General features: G+C 45.0%; 1 protein-coding gene across 2 annotated transcripts in view; it reads left to right on the top strand.

Moving 5' to 3' along the window:
* The window catches only part of GLS (glutaminase), a 752,941-nt gene that overhangs the window by 75,963 nt on the left and 659,316 nt on the right, over positions 1-17,662 (top strand). For both annotated transcript variants that reach the window (XM_068244915.1, XM_068244916.1), the window contains exon 3: positions 13,855-13,976. In XM_068244915.1, the coding sequence (XP_068101016.1) occupies positions 13,855-13,976 (122 nt within the window). The remainder of the gene's footprint in view (positions 1-13,854; positions 13,977-17,662) is intronic.

The following is a 17,662-nucleotide window of genomic DNA, read 5'->3' as shown; positions in this document are numbered from 1 at the left end:
TCTCAAACGTCCATATAAGCAGTGATTTACAGCTGACTGGGCGTCGTAGATAGTGGAGGCAGGTCCCATACTGTGGAGGGAGGATCCACCCCACACTTGCCTAGTTCTCCATCAGGTCCACCTGTTTTTTGATTGGTGAGTAGGATAGGAGGGGAGGTATTTAAGGATTTAGGAACTCAGAAGGCATTATGCCACTGCACTTGACAAAGAGTGGGAGACCACTTGAAATGGCGACTGTCCGTTTCTTTACTGCCCAGCTGCAATGTAGACCCACTCACTGTGGGTCACTCATCTGAGAGCTACTTATACCTGACAGCTACTTATACCTCTCTCACTGCCCGGGGCCCCAAGGCCAATATGCGATACCTGGAGGGGAGTGCAGGTGGGCCTGGACCTCTCACACCCAGGCTCTGGACCTCTCACATCCAGAAAACCCACCAACACTGCCTCCATACTGAATGCTAAATTCAACACACACAAGCAATAGAACACAGCAGTACATGCATCCAGCTACATATAAGTGGTCAGCAGGTGCTCGTCAGCCAATCAGGATGCACGGTCATACACCCTTTACCTGCCATACCACATCCAGCAGCCATTAGCATTCAGGTGGGAGGCTTCAGTTGGACGCCATCGCAAGATTGCGTCGCTAGCAGGACCGCCCCATGCAGGCATCCCTCCCACAGGGGTCCCTCCCCAAACGTTCACCTGTCCGCCATGTCCTAGAGCTAAAAGAAAACGTTTAAAAACACACGATTAGTTTGCACGATGGCCAGGGGCCCCGGACCTCTACCGCAGGACAGAACCACCAACAGTGGGCTTGGTCGGCCCGCATATTACAACTTCTGAAACCTAGGTCTGTAGGGGAAATACCTTTCTTGAAGAGTATCAAGGGGGTTCTATACCAGTCATAGAATATCTTATATCCCCTTTCTCTAGTTAAACTGTTTCTAGAGGACTTTGCGAGGTCCAGGAATATAGCTTCCCAGTCTTCCAGGGACCATACTCTCTGAAGTCTCTCCTGCCATCTTATCATGGCAGGGGAGATTTCTTCCAGATGTTGGTACCAGAGCTCATGATAGAACAAAGATATCATACCAGGTGTGTGTTTATAAGAGTGGAATTCCCTAGCGATAGGTGGTGAAGAATTCTCGAAGCCCTCCATTGCGCAGCTCTGAATAAAGTGCCTGAGTTGCAAATATCGAAAAAAATATGATAGTTGAAGGTTATATTTAGATTTAAGATCAGGCCATAATAAGATCTCACCCTCAGAAGCAATATCTTTAAAAGTAAGGGAACCCAATTTAACCCAGTTAGCCCATACCTGGATCTCAGTTCCAGGTGGGAAGTCTAAGTTCATGAGAATTGATTCTTCAGGGGAACGTCTATTAAAGAGACCTAGTCTGGATCTTTGTGCTTTCCATATAAACAGGGATTCTGTGACAGCTGCCAGAGGTCCAGACTTAGGTAGCAAAGGACGCCTAGTCCAAAGTAAGGATGCCAGAGGGAAGGGGTGTATTAATGCTGCCTCAAGATCAACCCATCTGACAGTGCCAGACGTGGCAGACCATTGAGCAATTTGTGCTAGGCGAGATGCATAAAAGTATTTGAGTAAGTTTGGGGAACCCAACCCACCCTGGGCCTTACTCCTGGCTAGGTGCTGATAGCTTATCCTAGGAACCTTGCCAGCCCAAAGGAATTTTGTAAAGTGCGATTGTAGTTTTTGAATATCAGAACGAGAGATTCTAATAGGGAGGGCCCTAAAGAGATACAGGATCTTCGGTAATGCGGTCATCTTGCGCGCATTGAGACGACCAGTCATAGAAATATTATAGGGACACCACTCATTTAATAAGTTTTGTAGTTTTGCTAGAATAGGGGTATAATTGGCAGCATAGAGCTGTGCAATGGAGGGCGTGAGGACTATACCCAAATACTTTAAACCCTTTGGTTGGATTTTAAACTTAAATTTAGCAGCAAGTGCTGTCTGCTGTGTGTGCGTTAGCCCGAAAGTGAGAGCCTCTGATTTGGAACGGTTCATTTTGAATCCAGATGCTAAGCAGAATTCGTCAATCAAGCTGAACAACGCTGGCAAGGAGGTATGGGGGCTGGAAAGGGTGAACACCGTGTCACCTGCAACAAGAGCGATTTTGAATTCCTCCCTCCCAACCCCCACGCCTCTAACATCAACAGATGCCCTAACCATCAATGCCAGGGGCTCAATGCATAGTGCGAAGAGTAAGGGAGAGAGAGGGCACCCCTGTCTCATGCCGTTCTTAATGGGGAATGATTTTGACCTGAGACCCATGTTGCAAACCGACGCTGTCGGGAGTGTATAAAGACTGCGGACTCCATTAAGGAATTCGCCTGTGATTCCAAATTCCTGTAAGACCAAACGCATATAGCGCCAATCGACTCTATCGAAGGCCTTCTCTGCATCCAATGACAGAAGCAGAGAAGGCCCTCTAGCATGATTCATGACCTCGATTGAGCTAACCATTCTTCTAATGTTATCGGTGGTCTGTCTTCCCATAACAAATCCTGTTTGATCTGGGTGTATGACTTTTGGCTATAGGGCATTCAGTCTATCGTCCAAGATTTTCGAGAAGATTTTGATGTCTGAATTTATCAGGGAGATTGGCCGGTAGTTGGATATTTCGGCGATATCCCTACCGGGCTTGGGTATGACCACTACTGACGCCTGAAGTAATTAAGGCAGCAGGTCTAACTCACCTATCAATAACTTGTTAAAGAGAGAAGTTAGCACTGGTATAAGGTGGGGTTTAAATGTTTTATAAAAGAGGGCTGTATAGCCGTCGGGCCCTGGGGCCTTGCCATTCTTTAAGGATGAAATGACGGTCTCTACTTCTTTGGATGAAATTGGGGCGTTCAATTTAGATTTATCCTCTTGGGAGAAAGAGGGAATCTGAATTTTATCTAAATATTTAAGAATAAGGGGAGCCGTCATTGTGGATTTGTCGGTGGTAGTACCGTTGTACAAATCAGTGTAGTATTGTGAAAAGAGGTCTACTATATGGGTGGGATCATAAGACATTCTCCTGGATCTATCTCAATAGTCACCCATTTTAAGTATGATCCATTGACCACAACTCTTTTTCTGTCCATTAGCCAGTTCCTTATCCATGCACACAGACTCTTCCCCAGTCCTTGCATCCTCAACTTTTGCACCAGACTTTTGTGTGGAACAGTGTCGAAGGCCTTTGCAAAGTCCAAGTATATCACATCTACAGCATTCCCAATATCCACATTAGCGTTCACTACCTCATAAAAGCGGAGTATGTTAGTCAAACAGGACCTGTCTTTAGTAAACCCATGTTGATGCTGAGAAATAAGGTTATTTTCTCCTATGAAGTCATGTATAGTATCTCTTAGTAACCCCTCAAATAGTTTGCATACAACTGATGTTAAGCTTACAGGTCTATAATTTCCTGGATCTGAGTTTTTGCCTGTAAAGATTGTGGAATTCTCTCCGTGATCAGCGCACGAGACGTGCGCTGACACTGCGGAAATCCTCCACAAGCGTGTAATTTGAGGGAACCCAGCAAAAGGTGCAATGCACCTGTAGAGGGAAATTCCTGTCGACAGGTGGAGCTGAGTGCAGAAGAACAGCTCCTCTGCCCTGCCACAGATGCCAGACAGGAATTGTACGAAGGGAAGAAACGCAGGGCAAGATAGCCCTGAAAGAGAGAGATCAAAGCGACAGAGGGTATGTGTGTTCACCAAACTAGTCGCCACCCTGTGACGATGAACACACAACCAGGAAGACAAAGCAAGAAGGCAATCGCCGGAGATGGCGATTGCTAACAGCGACACAAGACCGAATAAGCACAGATAAGGAATGTATGTATGTCCACCAATCTGCCGCCAACCTGCGACGGCAGACACACAACAGAAGAAACCAAGTGAGAAAGCAATCGCAAGAGAAGCGATTGCGGAAGAGAATGAGCACAGGGACAGATTGTATGTGTGTGCGCTAAACTAGTCGCCAACCCGCGACGGTGCATACACAACAGCAGATATGAAGTAAGAACACAATCGCGAGAGAGGCGATTGCCAGAGGTGACACAAGGTTACAGCAAGGCAGAGCACGAGAGTAGCAAAGGCACAGCAAATCATACAATGAGAAGACAAGGAAAACAACAAACGCTAGCTAAACGCAAACACCGCACTCATTCGCAACAGTGCACGCGTTTATGCGCGGTCTCCACGTGATAAGCACAATAGACAAGCACGCCTAACTAACCACCGACAGACAAACATGAAACAGAGGACGCGAGCGCTTGCTTAATGGTTACCTCACCGAGCCTCCAGCAAGCGTTCGTAGCAGACAAGACAGACACACGAAAACATGAACAAGCGAGAGATAGGATCCACAGCACTAGCGAAAGAGGCTAGTGCGATCCAGGAAGACAGAACAGAAGGATCCACAGCACTAGTGAAATGCGAGTGCGATCCAGGCAGACAGAACAGAAGGATCCACAGCACTAGCGCAAGAGGCTAGTGCGATCCAGGAAGACAGATCAGAAGGGGCTACCAGTAACAACCGCTTTTCAGGTTAGCACTCAGACACTCAAAACGATTTCCTGTCGACCACCGCTGGGACAGGACAATCGCAACAGACAAACAAAACAGATAAGCAATCCTAACTGCACTAGGGAAACCTGCCTAGTGCAGTCCCAGGAATTACTCTAAGCTAATCTTCAAACAAAGAGCAAAGCTGATACTCCAGGTGTGTTACACAGGACTAAATCTTTATGACCAGCAAAGGACTCTGGGAAACATAGCTCTTTATACTGCCAGTCATCAAAGGAGGCAGGTAGGGGATTTGCATAACGAGTGTATGCAAATTCCTCAGCAGCAGAACAGACCAGAAACTTGTAATGGAAAAACAGGTCTCTCTTGCAGAGACCTGCAGCCCACAGACTAGAGGAATGGTCAAACAGCTGTCTGCCAGTGCAACAAGCTGAGCGGATCATTACATTGCCCTTCTTAAATAATGGGAAAACGTGGGCTGTACGCCAATCCACTGGGACTCTGCCAGTTGAAAGAGAGTCACAAAAGATAAGATAAAGGGGTTTATCTATAACTGAACTTAATTCCCTTAGGACCTGAGGATGCATGCCATCCGGGCCAGGTGCCTTGTCTATTTTTAATTTTAGTCTTGCCTTCACTTCTTCCTGCCTTAATTATTTAATATTACAGTTGGAAGATTGAGACTCTTCTGCATCTGTAATTTGCAACAGCGATGTTTCTCTTGTGAAGGCAGAAGCAAAGAAAGCATTTAATAACTCTGCCTTACCTTGGTCATCCACCATTGGGTTCCCACCCTCATCCTTTAGGAGTCCAATACAGTCAACCTTTCTTTTTTTAGAGTTGATGTACTTGTTAAACTTCTTTGGGTTAGACTTGATATCCCTAGTGATTTGATTTTCAGCTTCAATCTTTGCCAGCCTAATTTCTTTTTTACAACTTTTCTTACACTCCTTATAATTGCTTAGTGCAGCCTCGGTCCCCTCCTGTTTTAGGACCTTATAGGCATTATTTTTCCCCTTCATTTTATCTCTAACCTTTCTATTCATCCACAGAGGCCTTTTTTTTATTCCTAGACATTTTGTTTCCATATGGGATATGCATACTACAATATTGAGAATAAGTTTAAAGAGACACTGAAGCGGAAAAAAAGTTATGATGATATGATTTGTATGTGTAGTACAGCTAAGAAATAAAACATTAAGATCAGATACATCAGTCTAATTGTTTCCAGTACAGGAAGAGTTGAGAAACTCCAGTTGTTATCTCTATGCAAACAAGCCATTAAGCTCTCCGACTAAGTTAGTCATGGAGAGGGCTGTTATCTGACTTTTATTATCTCAACTGTTCCTGGACTATTTACTTTTCCTCTGCCAGAGGAGATGTCATTACTTCACAGACTGCTCTGAAAGAATCATTTTGAATGCTGAGTGTTGTGTAATCTGCACATATTATAGAATGATGCAATGTTAGAAAAAACACTATATACCTGAAAATAAAAGTATGAGAATATTTTCTTTGCTGCTAATCTTCTAGTAATTATTCATAGTACACAACCAATTCATTATATCATATTTTTTTTTCGCTTCAGTGTCTCTTTAAAAGCTTGCCATTTCCCTTCTGAATTTCCACTTCTGAATTCATCCTGCTGCTTTTGCCAGCAGTCACATCATCAATAAATAGAAGAGCTTGTGTGCCATTCGGAATTCCCTGCTGATATGCAGGAAATCCCAGCAGGACTCCCTGAACCAAACCAGCGTACTGTACATGCCTTTTAGGATACAGGGGGATAAAAACACCTTACCTGCTAATTCTACTGTACCTAACGCAGCTACGCAGGAGGTACTATCAGATTTAAATGTACCAGCAACTGACTGTCCTTTATCTATTTTTGCACCGGCTGTTGTTGCTAATGAAAATGCTGCTGTACATGTTCTGGCCAATACACCCACTATGGCCAGCCGCGTGAACTCCGAGCCGACAGAAGGGACCCCATTTGGCTATTCTGACCTTCAGGCGGATGACAGTCATACTAAAGATGACATGCCATGTGTTGCAAATGTTTGTGTTAATGTTGTGCATTATTGTGAGACTATGCTGGCTGATGCTTTTATTGTCACCGGTAGTCTGGACTCAGGACTATCTGGAGAGGTCCCCTCTGCTATCTCTGACCCCCAGGTCTATTGAAGTGATTTACACAGAATGTGTTGTCCATTGTGGTGTGGCTGTGCAGACAGACATGCACAGTACTGTTGGCAACCTGAGTTTAGAGCATACAGGCATTCCTGTCAGCTCTGACCCCAGAGATTTTGATTTTCAGCAGCTGACCTCAGCTCTCACTAGGCAGCTGGCTGAGTCTTGTAGTTCCACATCCGTGTGGGTACTACTGAGTGACCCTTACCTGCGCCCGCTTAGTGGCCAGACCGCTAAACCGCCAGCAGCGGAAGTTCAATCAGAGGTGTACAGGGAGAATGGTAAATACTCCAGTGAACCCATTCCCCGGGTAGCAGACACCTCAGGTGAAAACATGGTCCATGTGAATCTGTTAAAAGCACATGCAGACAGAACACAGGAAGTTCTAGGAGTAAGCAGCCAGTTAGAATGGGGAGAGACAGCTCTCTTGTCGGGCTTGCTAGCTCCCACGCGAGAATTGGGGGATGACGTGAACATCACCCCCCACCTCTAGTACTCCCAGAAGGCCTCGCTGAAGCGCACTGCACACCCACAGCGCATCCTTAACAGGAACCCTGGGCAGAGAAGTACAGCAGTTCACAGAAGGGACACGGGGACTCACAAGCCCTTATGGCCGGTCCCCTATCACACCCCTCCTGAGGTGCAAGCAGAAGTAAAGATGAAGTTTGAGGAGATGTTACAGATAGCTGTCCTCTGAAAATCCTCTAGCCCAAAGGCCGCCAGGTTCTGTGAGGACTATAGGAGGCCGGACAACATCACCATAACGATGCATATCCCATGTCTCCATTCTGTGATCTGTTGGATTGGCTGGCATTCGCCAACTATCAAACAATCATGGATCGGAGTCACGGCTTCTGGCAGATTCCAATTGTGCCTGAGGTGTGCAAGGAATCCACATTCCTAATGCCATCTGACCTCAACGCCTCAATGCAAATGTCCTTTGGTGTGTGATAAATGCCCCAGCCACCTTTCAACAGGCCTTGAATGGTCTGTAGGAAGGCAAGCACGGTTGTACAGTCATGTACCCGGATGACATCACGGTGTTCCACCCGACATAGGAGCAACACCTTGATCACTCGTCCCTGGTACTAGGACTGCTGTCAGCTGCCAATGTGACCGTTGAACCAGATGCCGACCAGATCGCCATGACAGAGGTATAGGCCTCTCAGGGAACAGCGGGGTACTGCAGGAAGTTCACTAAGCCCTGTAGCATCCTAGCTAAACCCCCGACCAACGCAACGGGTAAAAGGCAACCCCCCCAAGGTCTCGTGGAACCCAGGCTTCCTTACTGTAATAAACCCAAGTTAGTGAGTTGGCATTGCTTTAGGTCTTGCGTGACCATTCCTATCCCAATCTTGGAAGGGGGCGAGAGGTGATGCCTTCGAAATGTCATATCGAATGTCATATTGAATGCGTCATTTGGGTCACAAGCGCACATTCCATTGCAATACAAAAATGTAATTTTTAATCAACTTTGTTTCTCCTTCACTAAATGGCTGGAGGAACCTTTTCATGCCAAGGTAAATTAGAAATCCCTTAGCAGAAGTTCCTTCAAGCACCCAGGTGTTAAAAGCTTTCACCAGACCCCTAGAAGGTTTATAGCTCCATCCATCAGAGATGAGTTAGACAGAACCTCATAAAAGGCATCCTTCTCTAGAGACCATTATGGCCCATACTCACGGGCTACTTTTGTGGCCTGTCGCTAGCACATGGGAGCGTGTGCGCGACAGGCCGGCGACAGCTCGTCGCCAGGTCCCTCCGCGTACACACGCGGAAGAGGGATTAGTGCAGCGACGGAAGCTGTCGCCAACGTTCCTCCTCCTCCTCGCCGGAAGCGCCGTGGATTGTCTATTGGTTGCTGTCGCTAGTCCGCATACACACGCGGACTTGCGTCGAAGTTGCGGCGGCAACTGTCGCCATGCGATTGACCGCCGTCAATCGCCTGGTGACAGCAGTGACGAGCGACGGTTCGAGGTGCGCGCCTCATACTCACGGGCGACCTGTCGCCGCAACACGCGCGTGCCACGTGGTTGCGGTGACAATTGTAGCCCGTGAGTATGGGCCATTAGGAACCAACGCAGCAGGAGTCTGACACTTAACTTCTTTTGTTCTGACTTGAAAGGGACACAGGACTGTTCCTTATCAGTCCAGCTGGAGGCTCACACGAGTTCAACCAAACCAACCTACAAAACTATATTTAATAGGTACAGTTTTACAATATTTCATGGTTTAGGAAGATACCAAATGAAATGTATCTTCTGACACATTCTCTGGGAAATTCCCGTGCAGATCCGAGATTCCCAATAGGTGGAATAAACGTTCCCAGGTACCCTGAATGGCTACCCCGTCATATTTCATATCAAATGATTCATAAAATTATACTGATTGTGAATATGCAGTCTAGGTTTTCATTGACCCTACGGGCACCGAAAGACGGGCAGAACAAGAATCCTGCTAGTTTTTTGGGCTCTTTGAGGACAGGACAGCCCCTGTTCCAATTTCACAAGGCTGGACTTGTACATATCATAACCCCTCCCAACTAGAGTGATGGTTAAAACACAGTGACAAACTGACCCCTAAGTCCTACCCTGAGCTCAAGCTAAAAATGGAGTTTGGAGTTACCTGGGGCTTCCTTCTGCCCCCCGTAGCCCGCAAGGTCCCCCGTGGTCCTCCTGGTTCCTCTCACGGTCCAGCTGGCGGCTCCGTTAATTCGTGACTTCAGCCTGAAGTCGACCGTGCCTGGTCCCGCCACACGCTACGTGTCATCATGCCGGCTGGAGTGAGAGTCCTGCGCATGCGCGATTCAGTCTTATAGAACCCTGCATGCGCAGAACTATCATACCGACCGGCATGATGAATCGTAGTGTTCCCAGCGGGGATGTGCACTGGCGACTTCAGGCCCAAAGTCGCTGATTAATGGAGCCGCCAACAGGGACTGGAAGAGGAGCCAGGACGACGCTGGGAGACCTTGCGGGCTACGGGGCTGGAGGAAGCCCCAGGTAAGTGCAAATTCTATTTTTATCTTGAGCTTAGGGTCCCTTTAAGAGGCTGAAAATGAAAACATGTCTTGAGGAGTATGGAGATACCTTTGGAATGCTGGGAGTGTATAGATTTAAAGGCTCTGTCCATCCAGCCACGCTCCAAGGCTTTGACTTTGTTTGTTGCCTGTTATGTGTGTCTCTACCAAAGCTGGAATATCAGGTTTATACTTATTGATAACATTAAAAACAATAGATCTCTTGAATGGGTCATTCATACCTCTAACATTCCAACATATAGATAATTTTTAGCCTGTGGTGCCATCTATAAAAATAATGCAAAATGGAATACTGATGAGGCTATATATGAAGTTTGAATGCATATCCATGTAATACAGCGAAATAAGGAGTCTATAAACACCTAAAAACAAAATAACCCACCCTGCCCTACCATCACGGGGAGGACCTTGTAACCTAAAACATAGATCAGAAAACCAAATGACAAGAAATAGCTGTGTACCTGTTCACCTGTCAGCACTCAATCCCACACAAACTACCAGAGAATCACAATCACAACAGACACTCAAATCTGAAAGTACATATAGTAGGGGGGGGGGGGGGGGGGCAGGACCACAGGGGAGCAATATAAAATATAAGTGAATAAGCGGAACTGAGCGGTACATCACCTAACAGCAGATATAAACCATTAAGCTGTAAATAATAAAAAGTTGGAGATGATAGACCTGTATATGAGATATGAGCATGAACAGGCAAACAGCATAACAATTATTGTATAATTCTGAAGAGAGAATGAGGGCTGCATTTGACAACAGCACACACTGCTTATTGTGAGCACATTTATTCTAGGTGCCAGGGCCCATATGCAGAATGACAAAACCCCTGCATTTAACTCAAGGATGTAAAGGTGACATTGAAAGCAGTCAACAGGTGTGTGTGTGTGTGTGGATTTGTGACAACCTAGGCTTTCTTTGGCTAATAGTGTTTTTCCAAGAATTGTATAAGAAAAAAATGGACATAAATTTATAAAATTATAAATTTATGTACCCTTTTTCTCAAAATTTTACCCTTCCTAATTTACACCCAAGTACCACTACTAAAACATACCCCAACATATATTCTTTGGCTCTATCCAGGTTAAATGATTCCACACATGCCTTTAGATTGTAAGCTCGCAAATGGCAGGGCTCTCTCACTCTTTTGTGTCTTGGAATTTGTTATGCACTTTATTTCTAATATTACCGTATATACTTGCATATAAGCCGACACGCATATAAGCCGACCCCCCAACTTTTCCCTGAAAAAACAGGGAAAAATGATTGACCCCCATATAAGCCGGGGGTAGGAAATGCTGGATTGGTGCAGCCCCCAGTGTGTCCCAGTATAGCTAGTATAGTGCCCAGTATAGGTAGGTAGTGTCCAGTATAGCTAGTATAGTGCCCAGTATAGCCAGTATAGTGCCCAGTATAGCCAGTATAGTGCCCAGTATAGCGCCCAGTATGGGTAGGTAGTGCCTCAGTTTAGCTAGTATAGTGCCCAGTTTAGCCAGTATAGTGCCCAGTTTAGCCAGTATAGTGCCCAGTTTAGCTAGTATAGTGCCCCAGTATGGCTAGTAAAGTGCCCAGTTTAGCCAGTATAGTGCCCAGTTTAGCCAGTATAGTGCCCAGTTTAGCTAGTATAGTGCCCCAGTATGGCTAGTAAAGTGCCCAGTATAGTGCCCAGTTTAGCCAGTATAGTGCCCAGTTTAGCTAGTATAGTGCCCAGTTTAGCCAGTAAAGTGCCCAGTTTAGCCAGTAAAGTGCCCAGTTTAGCCAGTAAAGTGCCCAGTTTAGCCAGTATAGTGCCCAGTTTAGCCAGTATAGTGCCCAGTTTAACCAGTATAGTGCCCAGTTTAGCTAGTATAGTGCCCAGTTTAGCCAGTATAGTGCCCAGTTTAGCCAGTATAGTGCCCAGCATAGGTAGGTAGTGCTCCCCCCCAGCTCCCCGCGGCCGCCGCTGCTATTACCTGCTTAGGCAGCGGCCGCTTCCTAATCCGCGTTCCCCTTCTGAAACTTTCTCAGAGTGTATCACAGCAACGCGCCCGGCGCTGCTGCTGTGACGATGCAGGGGGCAGGAAAGAGCGCGGCTCCCTATAGCGGCGATCTGTATCGCCGTTACCAAGGGAACCGCTCTTTCCTGCCCCCTGCATCGTCACAGCAGCAGCGCCGGGCGCGCTGCTGTGATACACTCTGAGAAAGTTTCAGAAGGGGAACGCGGATTAGGAAGCGGCCGCTGCCTAAGCAGGTAATAGCAGCGGCGGCCGCGGGGGGAGCGGGGCGCGGACCACCCACCACTAGACCACTAGACCACCAGGGAAGACTCGCATACAAGCCGACCCCCCAACTTTTGACCCCCTTTTTGGGGGTCAAAAATTCGGCTTGTATGCGAGTATATACGGTACTTTTGTTAGTGTTAACAATTCTGTATTTTTTACCAATTCTGTATTTTGTACCAATTCTATATTTTGTATATTGGTGTATACTATTGTCTGTATTTTGCACCCCATGTTTGTTTCTTACTTTGTATAGCGCCATGGAATATGTTGGCGCTTTGTACACTAAGAATAGTAATCATTTAATTACCCGCCATTCCTCTCCAGCTCCTGCCTTGTGCGGTTCCTGTGTCTGAAAATTGGATGAGTGGTTATACCTGGCTTGATGTTGTCCAGATGTTTAGTTAACATGTTAACTATACAGATTTGTCTCTATTTGTGGAGGCCTGATGAAGGGTCTATCCTGAAACAAGTCAACGTTGTCGCCTCAATTTGCACAACTGCACTAATCTTGATGTTAACAACTGATGCATTTTTGCCATTCTCTGCTATGGAAAATGTTCCCTAATGGATACTTTTTATAAATATTTTTGCACAAGTGTTGTCTTCAATAAAAATCTTTTGTATTTTTGCATATAAACTCTTAAAGTTTCTTCAGTTTTTTTGCTACATATATCCTTTTTATTAGTATAAAGTCTATGTAGGTGTTGTGGCACACCTGAGAGGATATCATCATCACTTCTTTTGTTTCCCTGTATACGGAATATCATGGCGTTCTGATTAAATCGCCAGGGTAGCTGCGGGAGGGTTTTTTTTAAATAAAAAAAAAACTATTTCATGCAGCCAACTGAAAGTTGGCTGCATGAAAGCCCACTAGAGGGCGCTCCGGAGGCGATCTTCCGATCGCCTCCGGCGGCAAGAAATAACACGGAAGGCCGCAATGAGCGGCCCTCCGTGTTTCGCTTCCCTCGTCGCCATGGACGTCAGCCGACGTCCTGACGTCAGCCACCTCCGATCCAGCCCTTAGCGCTGGCCGGAACTGTTTGTTCCGGCTACGCTGGGCTCGGGCGGCTGGGGGGACCCTCTTTCGCCGCTGCACGCGGCGGATCGCCGCGCTGCAGCGGCGATCAGGCAGCACACGCGGCTGGCAAAGTGCCGGCTGCGTGTGCTGCTTTTTATTTGGTGGAAATCGGCCCAGCAGGGCCTGAGCGGCAGCCTCTGGCGGTGTTGGACGAGCTGAGCTCGTCCAGACCGCTCAGCAGGTTAATTACCCTCCAGAGGAAAAAAATGCAGGATTATGCAAATGTTACTAAAACTCTGTGTAGCTTGAAAATGAGCCAATCAAATGCTTTCACTGCAAGAGTTTTCATAATAATTAGCATAATCTTGTATCATAATAATTAGCATAATTCTCAATTACATCCCTACTGATTATAGTATGTAGATGTGGGCAAGACATTTAATAACCACAACACAAATCTAACTAGCACTGGTGTGTAGCTTTTTTAAAAATTAAATGGCAGTGTAAGGGTTATAGTGTACCCTAGCCGTAGCTCGGGTACAAAATGAAATCAAGAATAGGGAGCTTCAGGATCCTATGCTGCCCTGATGTCCCTTGTTGCTGAGCGTGCATAATTATAAGGAACCTGGGACTGGGGCGAGAGAGCAATCATTGTGCTACCATGCTGCCTCCTTATAGTTTTACTTACCTTGCACTGGAGTCTTTTTAAATGTTGAAAATATACTAATAGGGGCATGCTGAAAAGAGAAATAATATAATAAAGTTCTATACATTGTTTGCAGGCATTGAAGTCTACTGGACTGCGCACTTCTGACCCAAGGCTAAAAGAATGCATGGATATGTTAAGACTGTCTCTTCAGACTACGTCTGATGGTGTGATGCTGGACAAAGAGCTCTTCAAAAAGTATGTGTCCTCTTTTTTTTTTACTGTTGTAGTAAATTTCAAATATAGATGCAAACAAATTGCTTTTTTTCTTCTCTGCTTTTTAACATTGTATTGCCACTCTTATAAAGCCCGCTTTATAAAAAGGTGCCAAACAATGAGAAAGGTACAGAATGTGGGGTATGCACACCAAGGATTATCAAAAAGAGTTGATTATCATAAAAAACATTTATATTTTATTGAATACCAAAACATAGTTAAAACGTTGCTGGACCCTATACCTCCCCCCCCCCAGCAGCTAAATAGTCAAATCAACTGATTGTAAAGTAAAATAGACCTTTTACATTGAAGCGAAAAAAAAAGATTTGTATGTGTAGTAAAGCTACGATAAAAAAAATTGGGAACAGAGATATAGGTCTAATATTGTTTCCAATACAGGAAGAGTTAAGAAACTCCAGTTGTTATCTATGCAAAAGAGTCGCTGTGCTCCACGACTTTCAAAGTTTTCTGAAGCTTGTTATCTCAACTGTCAGTCATTGTATTTTCTTTTTCTCTGCAGAGGGCAGTTCAAAAGTTCAGTAGCTTGCTCTGTAAAATCATTTAGAATGCTGAGTAGTGTGTAAACTGCAAATATTAGAAAATGATGCAATGTTATAAAAAACACTATATACCTGAAAATAAAAATATGAGACTATTTTCTTTGCTACTATAAACATATAAAGTGCATGGTAACCAATGCTAGGAGCCCTACAAATAAAATGGACAAACTACAGTTAAATCTGATTGACAAAGGCTATGACATTGTGGGAATAACCGAGACATGGATGGATGAAAGCTGTGACTGGATAGCAAATTTAGAGGGATACAATGTGTTTAGGAAGGATAGAACAGGGAAAAAAGGTGGAGGGGTTTGTCTCTTTGCTAAGAATTCTTTTACAGCTGTCCTGAACGATGAGATGGAGGAAGATTGTGAAGGTGTGGAGTCCGTTTGGGTAAATATTCATGGTGGAAATAAAGGTTGCCAATTGCTTATTGGGGTATGCTACAGGCCACCACATATTCATGAAGCTGCAGAACTGCAATTACTACAGCAGATTGAAAAAGCTGCAAGTAAAAATGAGGTCATAGTTATGGGTGACTTCAACTTTCCAGACATTGACTGGAGTTTTGAGGCTACCCATTCTGGTAAAAGCAGCAGATTTATGGCATCACTACAGGACAGTTACTTGACTCAAATATAAAAGGTAGAAGACCGAGAGCCCAATATAGTGTAGTATGTATTAGAAGGGAGGGGGGGGGGGGGGGAGTAATGTGAAGCATAAGTATTATAATGTACCTCCAAGGCAACCACTGAAGAGGCAGGTGGGGAGAACAAGCCTGTCCCCACTCAGGAATAAGACGTCGCTCTCTGTGGATAGGAGGAAAACAAAGGGTAAGTCACCCTTCCACCACGGGTGGACTTCTAGATGCGCGGAGATGTACAGAGGCGCCAGTAGGATAAGTCACTAAAAAGTTATAAATGTTCGGGCTGCGGTGGTGGACCAGCCAACCCCAAACACACATGTACTGTCGGATAAAAGTATTACACAATTTATTCATATACTCCCAAGAACAGTTGCAACGCATTTCGCAGGCAAGGTCCCGCTTCATCAGGCAATAAATAACAGGAGTGATACACTGAAAAATGACAGAGATAAACGACAACAATCAGATCACCGTGTGTGGCATAATTGTATAACAATATTGTGGTATAGAAACATATGACTAATGAAGTCGGTATCTGGTCATGTGACTGGTATCATGTGAACAACATGGAAAATCACTACATACATGTATTTAACAGTGAAAGTAACATATTCATATGTGAAATTGAGGTTAGATAATAAAACATGTTCTGTGCACACAATTTACATGAACATGTCTATATATGTGGGAAATAGTTTTTTTTGCCTTTATACCATAAGAAGAAATGCTCATAAGTATGCCCTTTTGTCTACATGCAAAATGTATAATGGAATAAATAGGAGTGTGTTTCATTAGGGGCAGGGGAATTTGCAAACTATAGCCAGGCTGTGGCAGGAAAGGGAAACTAATCTGAAAGATATTCAGTCGTGGTGCCTGAAGGTGGGGAGGGGTATGGGTGAAGGGGTGTGTAACGAGTGGGTATGGGGGAGCGTTTTGTTGAGGGGGAAGGACATACCAGCACAGAGTCAAGTAATCGCTTGGCACCTCTGTGCTGGCCATGTGTAATTGATTAACTTTAAATAGGGAAGAGAAGAGGTGATGAGTGACGTAGGTGGACCGGGGTGGATGATTGGGCTGGTTAAACAATGTGACCAATGGAGAGGTGGTGTGCGGAGATAGGTGGACGGCTCCACATGCGTACTAAGCGTCGCATTGAGCTAGATCTGTGAGCGATGTGGATGGTGGGGTGGAGATGACGTGGCCGCTGGATGAAATGCGCATGTGCGGGCCGCCCGAGCGTGTGAAGGGTTGTGCGGAGTGAGTCAGATACTGTACTCCCGCATCCGCAGTGGACATGTTGATTAAGGGAAGGAGGGAGGTGGATTGAGTGGGAAGTGGCCCTAAATGAAAAAATCAGAGATAAAAATGGAGATAAAGATTACAGCAATAGTTAAAAATAAAAATAACCGTTTAAAAAGGACTCGTGATCTTTTCTGTTTCTTACAGCATTATTACATAGTTTTGTAAATGCAATGGACAATTAGACACGTTATGTCGCCAGGGAAAATATAAGCAGAGCACTGCTGACACCTGCTGGTGTAAAAAGGGAAATACACAAGAAGTCTTTAGTATGTGATTGACAACAGTGCTATGGCTGAAGGTAAAGAATCAACATACAGGCGTGTAGATTATTTTGTTAAATAAAAGATGGCGGATTTGAAACAATGTGTGAATAAACATAAAAACATATAAAAACGGTATTCAAACAGTATTGGCCATAATCAAAGTATGTCTGTGTCTAAATGATTTAATAAATACATTATAAGAAAAACATAAAAACGATTGTGTGTACTAGTAATTGAAACATCCTAAAATGAATAAAAGCTTAATGTTACCCATGGCGCTCATCTATGAAGCGTCACGTGTGTATGGATAATTTCGTTCGACTAATAAAAAATCAGAGAGAGGACGATTTAAAATGATAAGCAATGACTGAAGGGATAATTGGTTAGTAGATTTTCTCCAGCTGTTCGTTGAGACCACCAGGAGTTAGGGATTTCAAGATCTGAATCCAAAACATTTCTCGTGATTTTAAGAGCTCAAAAGAGTTGGACCGGTTGTGTGGGATGGTTTCTATCAGTGTAATACGAAAGAGTTCTGGATTGTTGTCGTGATGGTTAGTGAAGTGACGTGATACGCTGTGGAGGGGGTATTTGTTGAGTATGTTCCTTTTATGCTGTCCTATTCTGCATCTTGCGGGTTGGGTGGTTCTGCCCACATACTCGAGCTGGCATGGGCATGAGATAACGTAAATTATATATTTTGATTCACAGGTGATACGGTATCTAATCTGGTATTCTATGTTAGTGACCTGAGATCGGAATGCTGCTGTCTGGTGGATGAATTTGCAAGCTAGACACCTTTTGTGGTTGCAAGCATAGGAACCCTGTGGCGAACTAGTGGAAATGAGGGTGGGGTCTGTATGGGGTGTGCGCAATTTGCTGGGGGCTAACAGGCCCCGA

Source organism: Hyperolius riggenbachi, chromosome 7 (genome assembly GCF_040937935.1).
Source record: "Hyperolius riggenbachi isolate aHypRig1 chromosome 7, aHypRig1.pri, whole genome shotgun sequence".
Taxonomy (NCBI): domain Eukaryota; kingdom Metazoa; phylum Chordata; class Amphibia; order Anura; family Hyperoliidae; genus Hyperolius; species Hyperolius riggenbachi.
The sequence above is the reverse complement of the archived record's forward strand: the minus strand, read 5'-3'. Positions and strand labels throughout refer to the sequence as shown.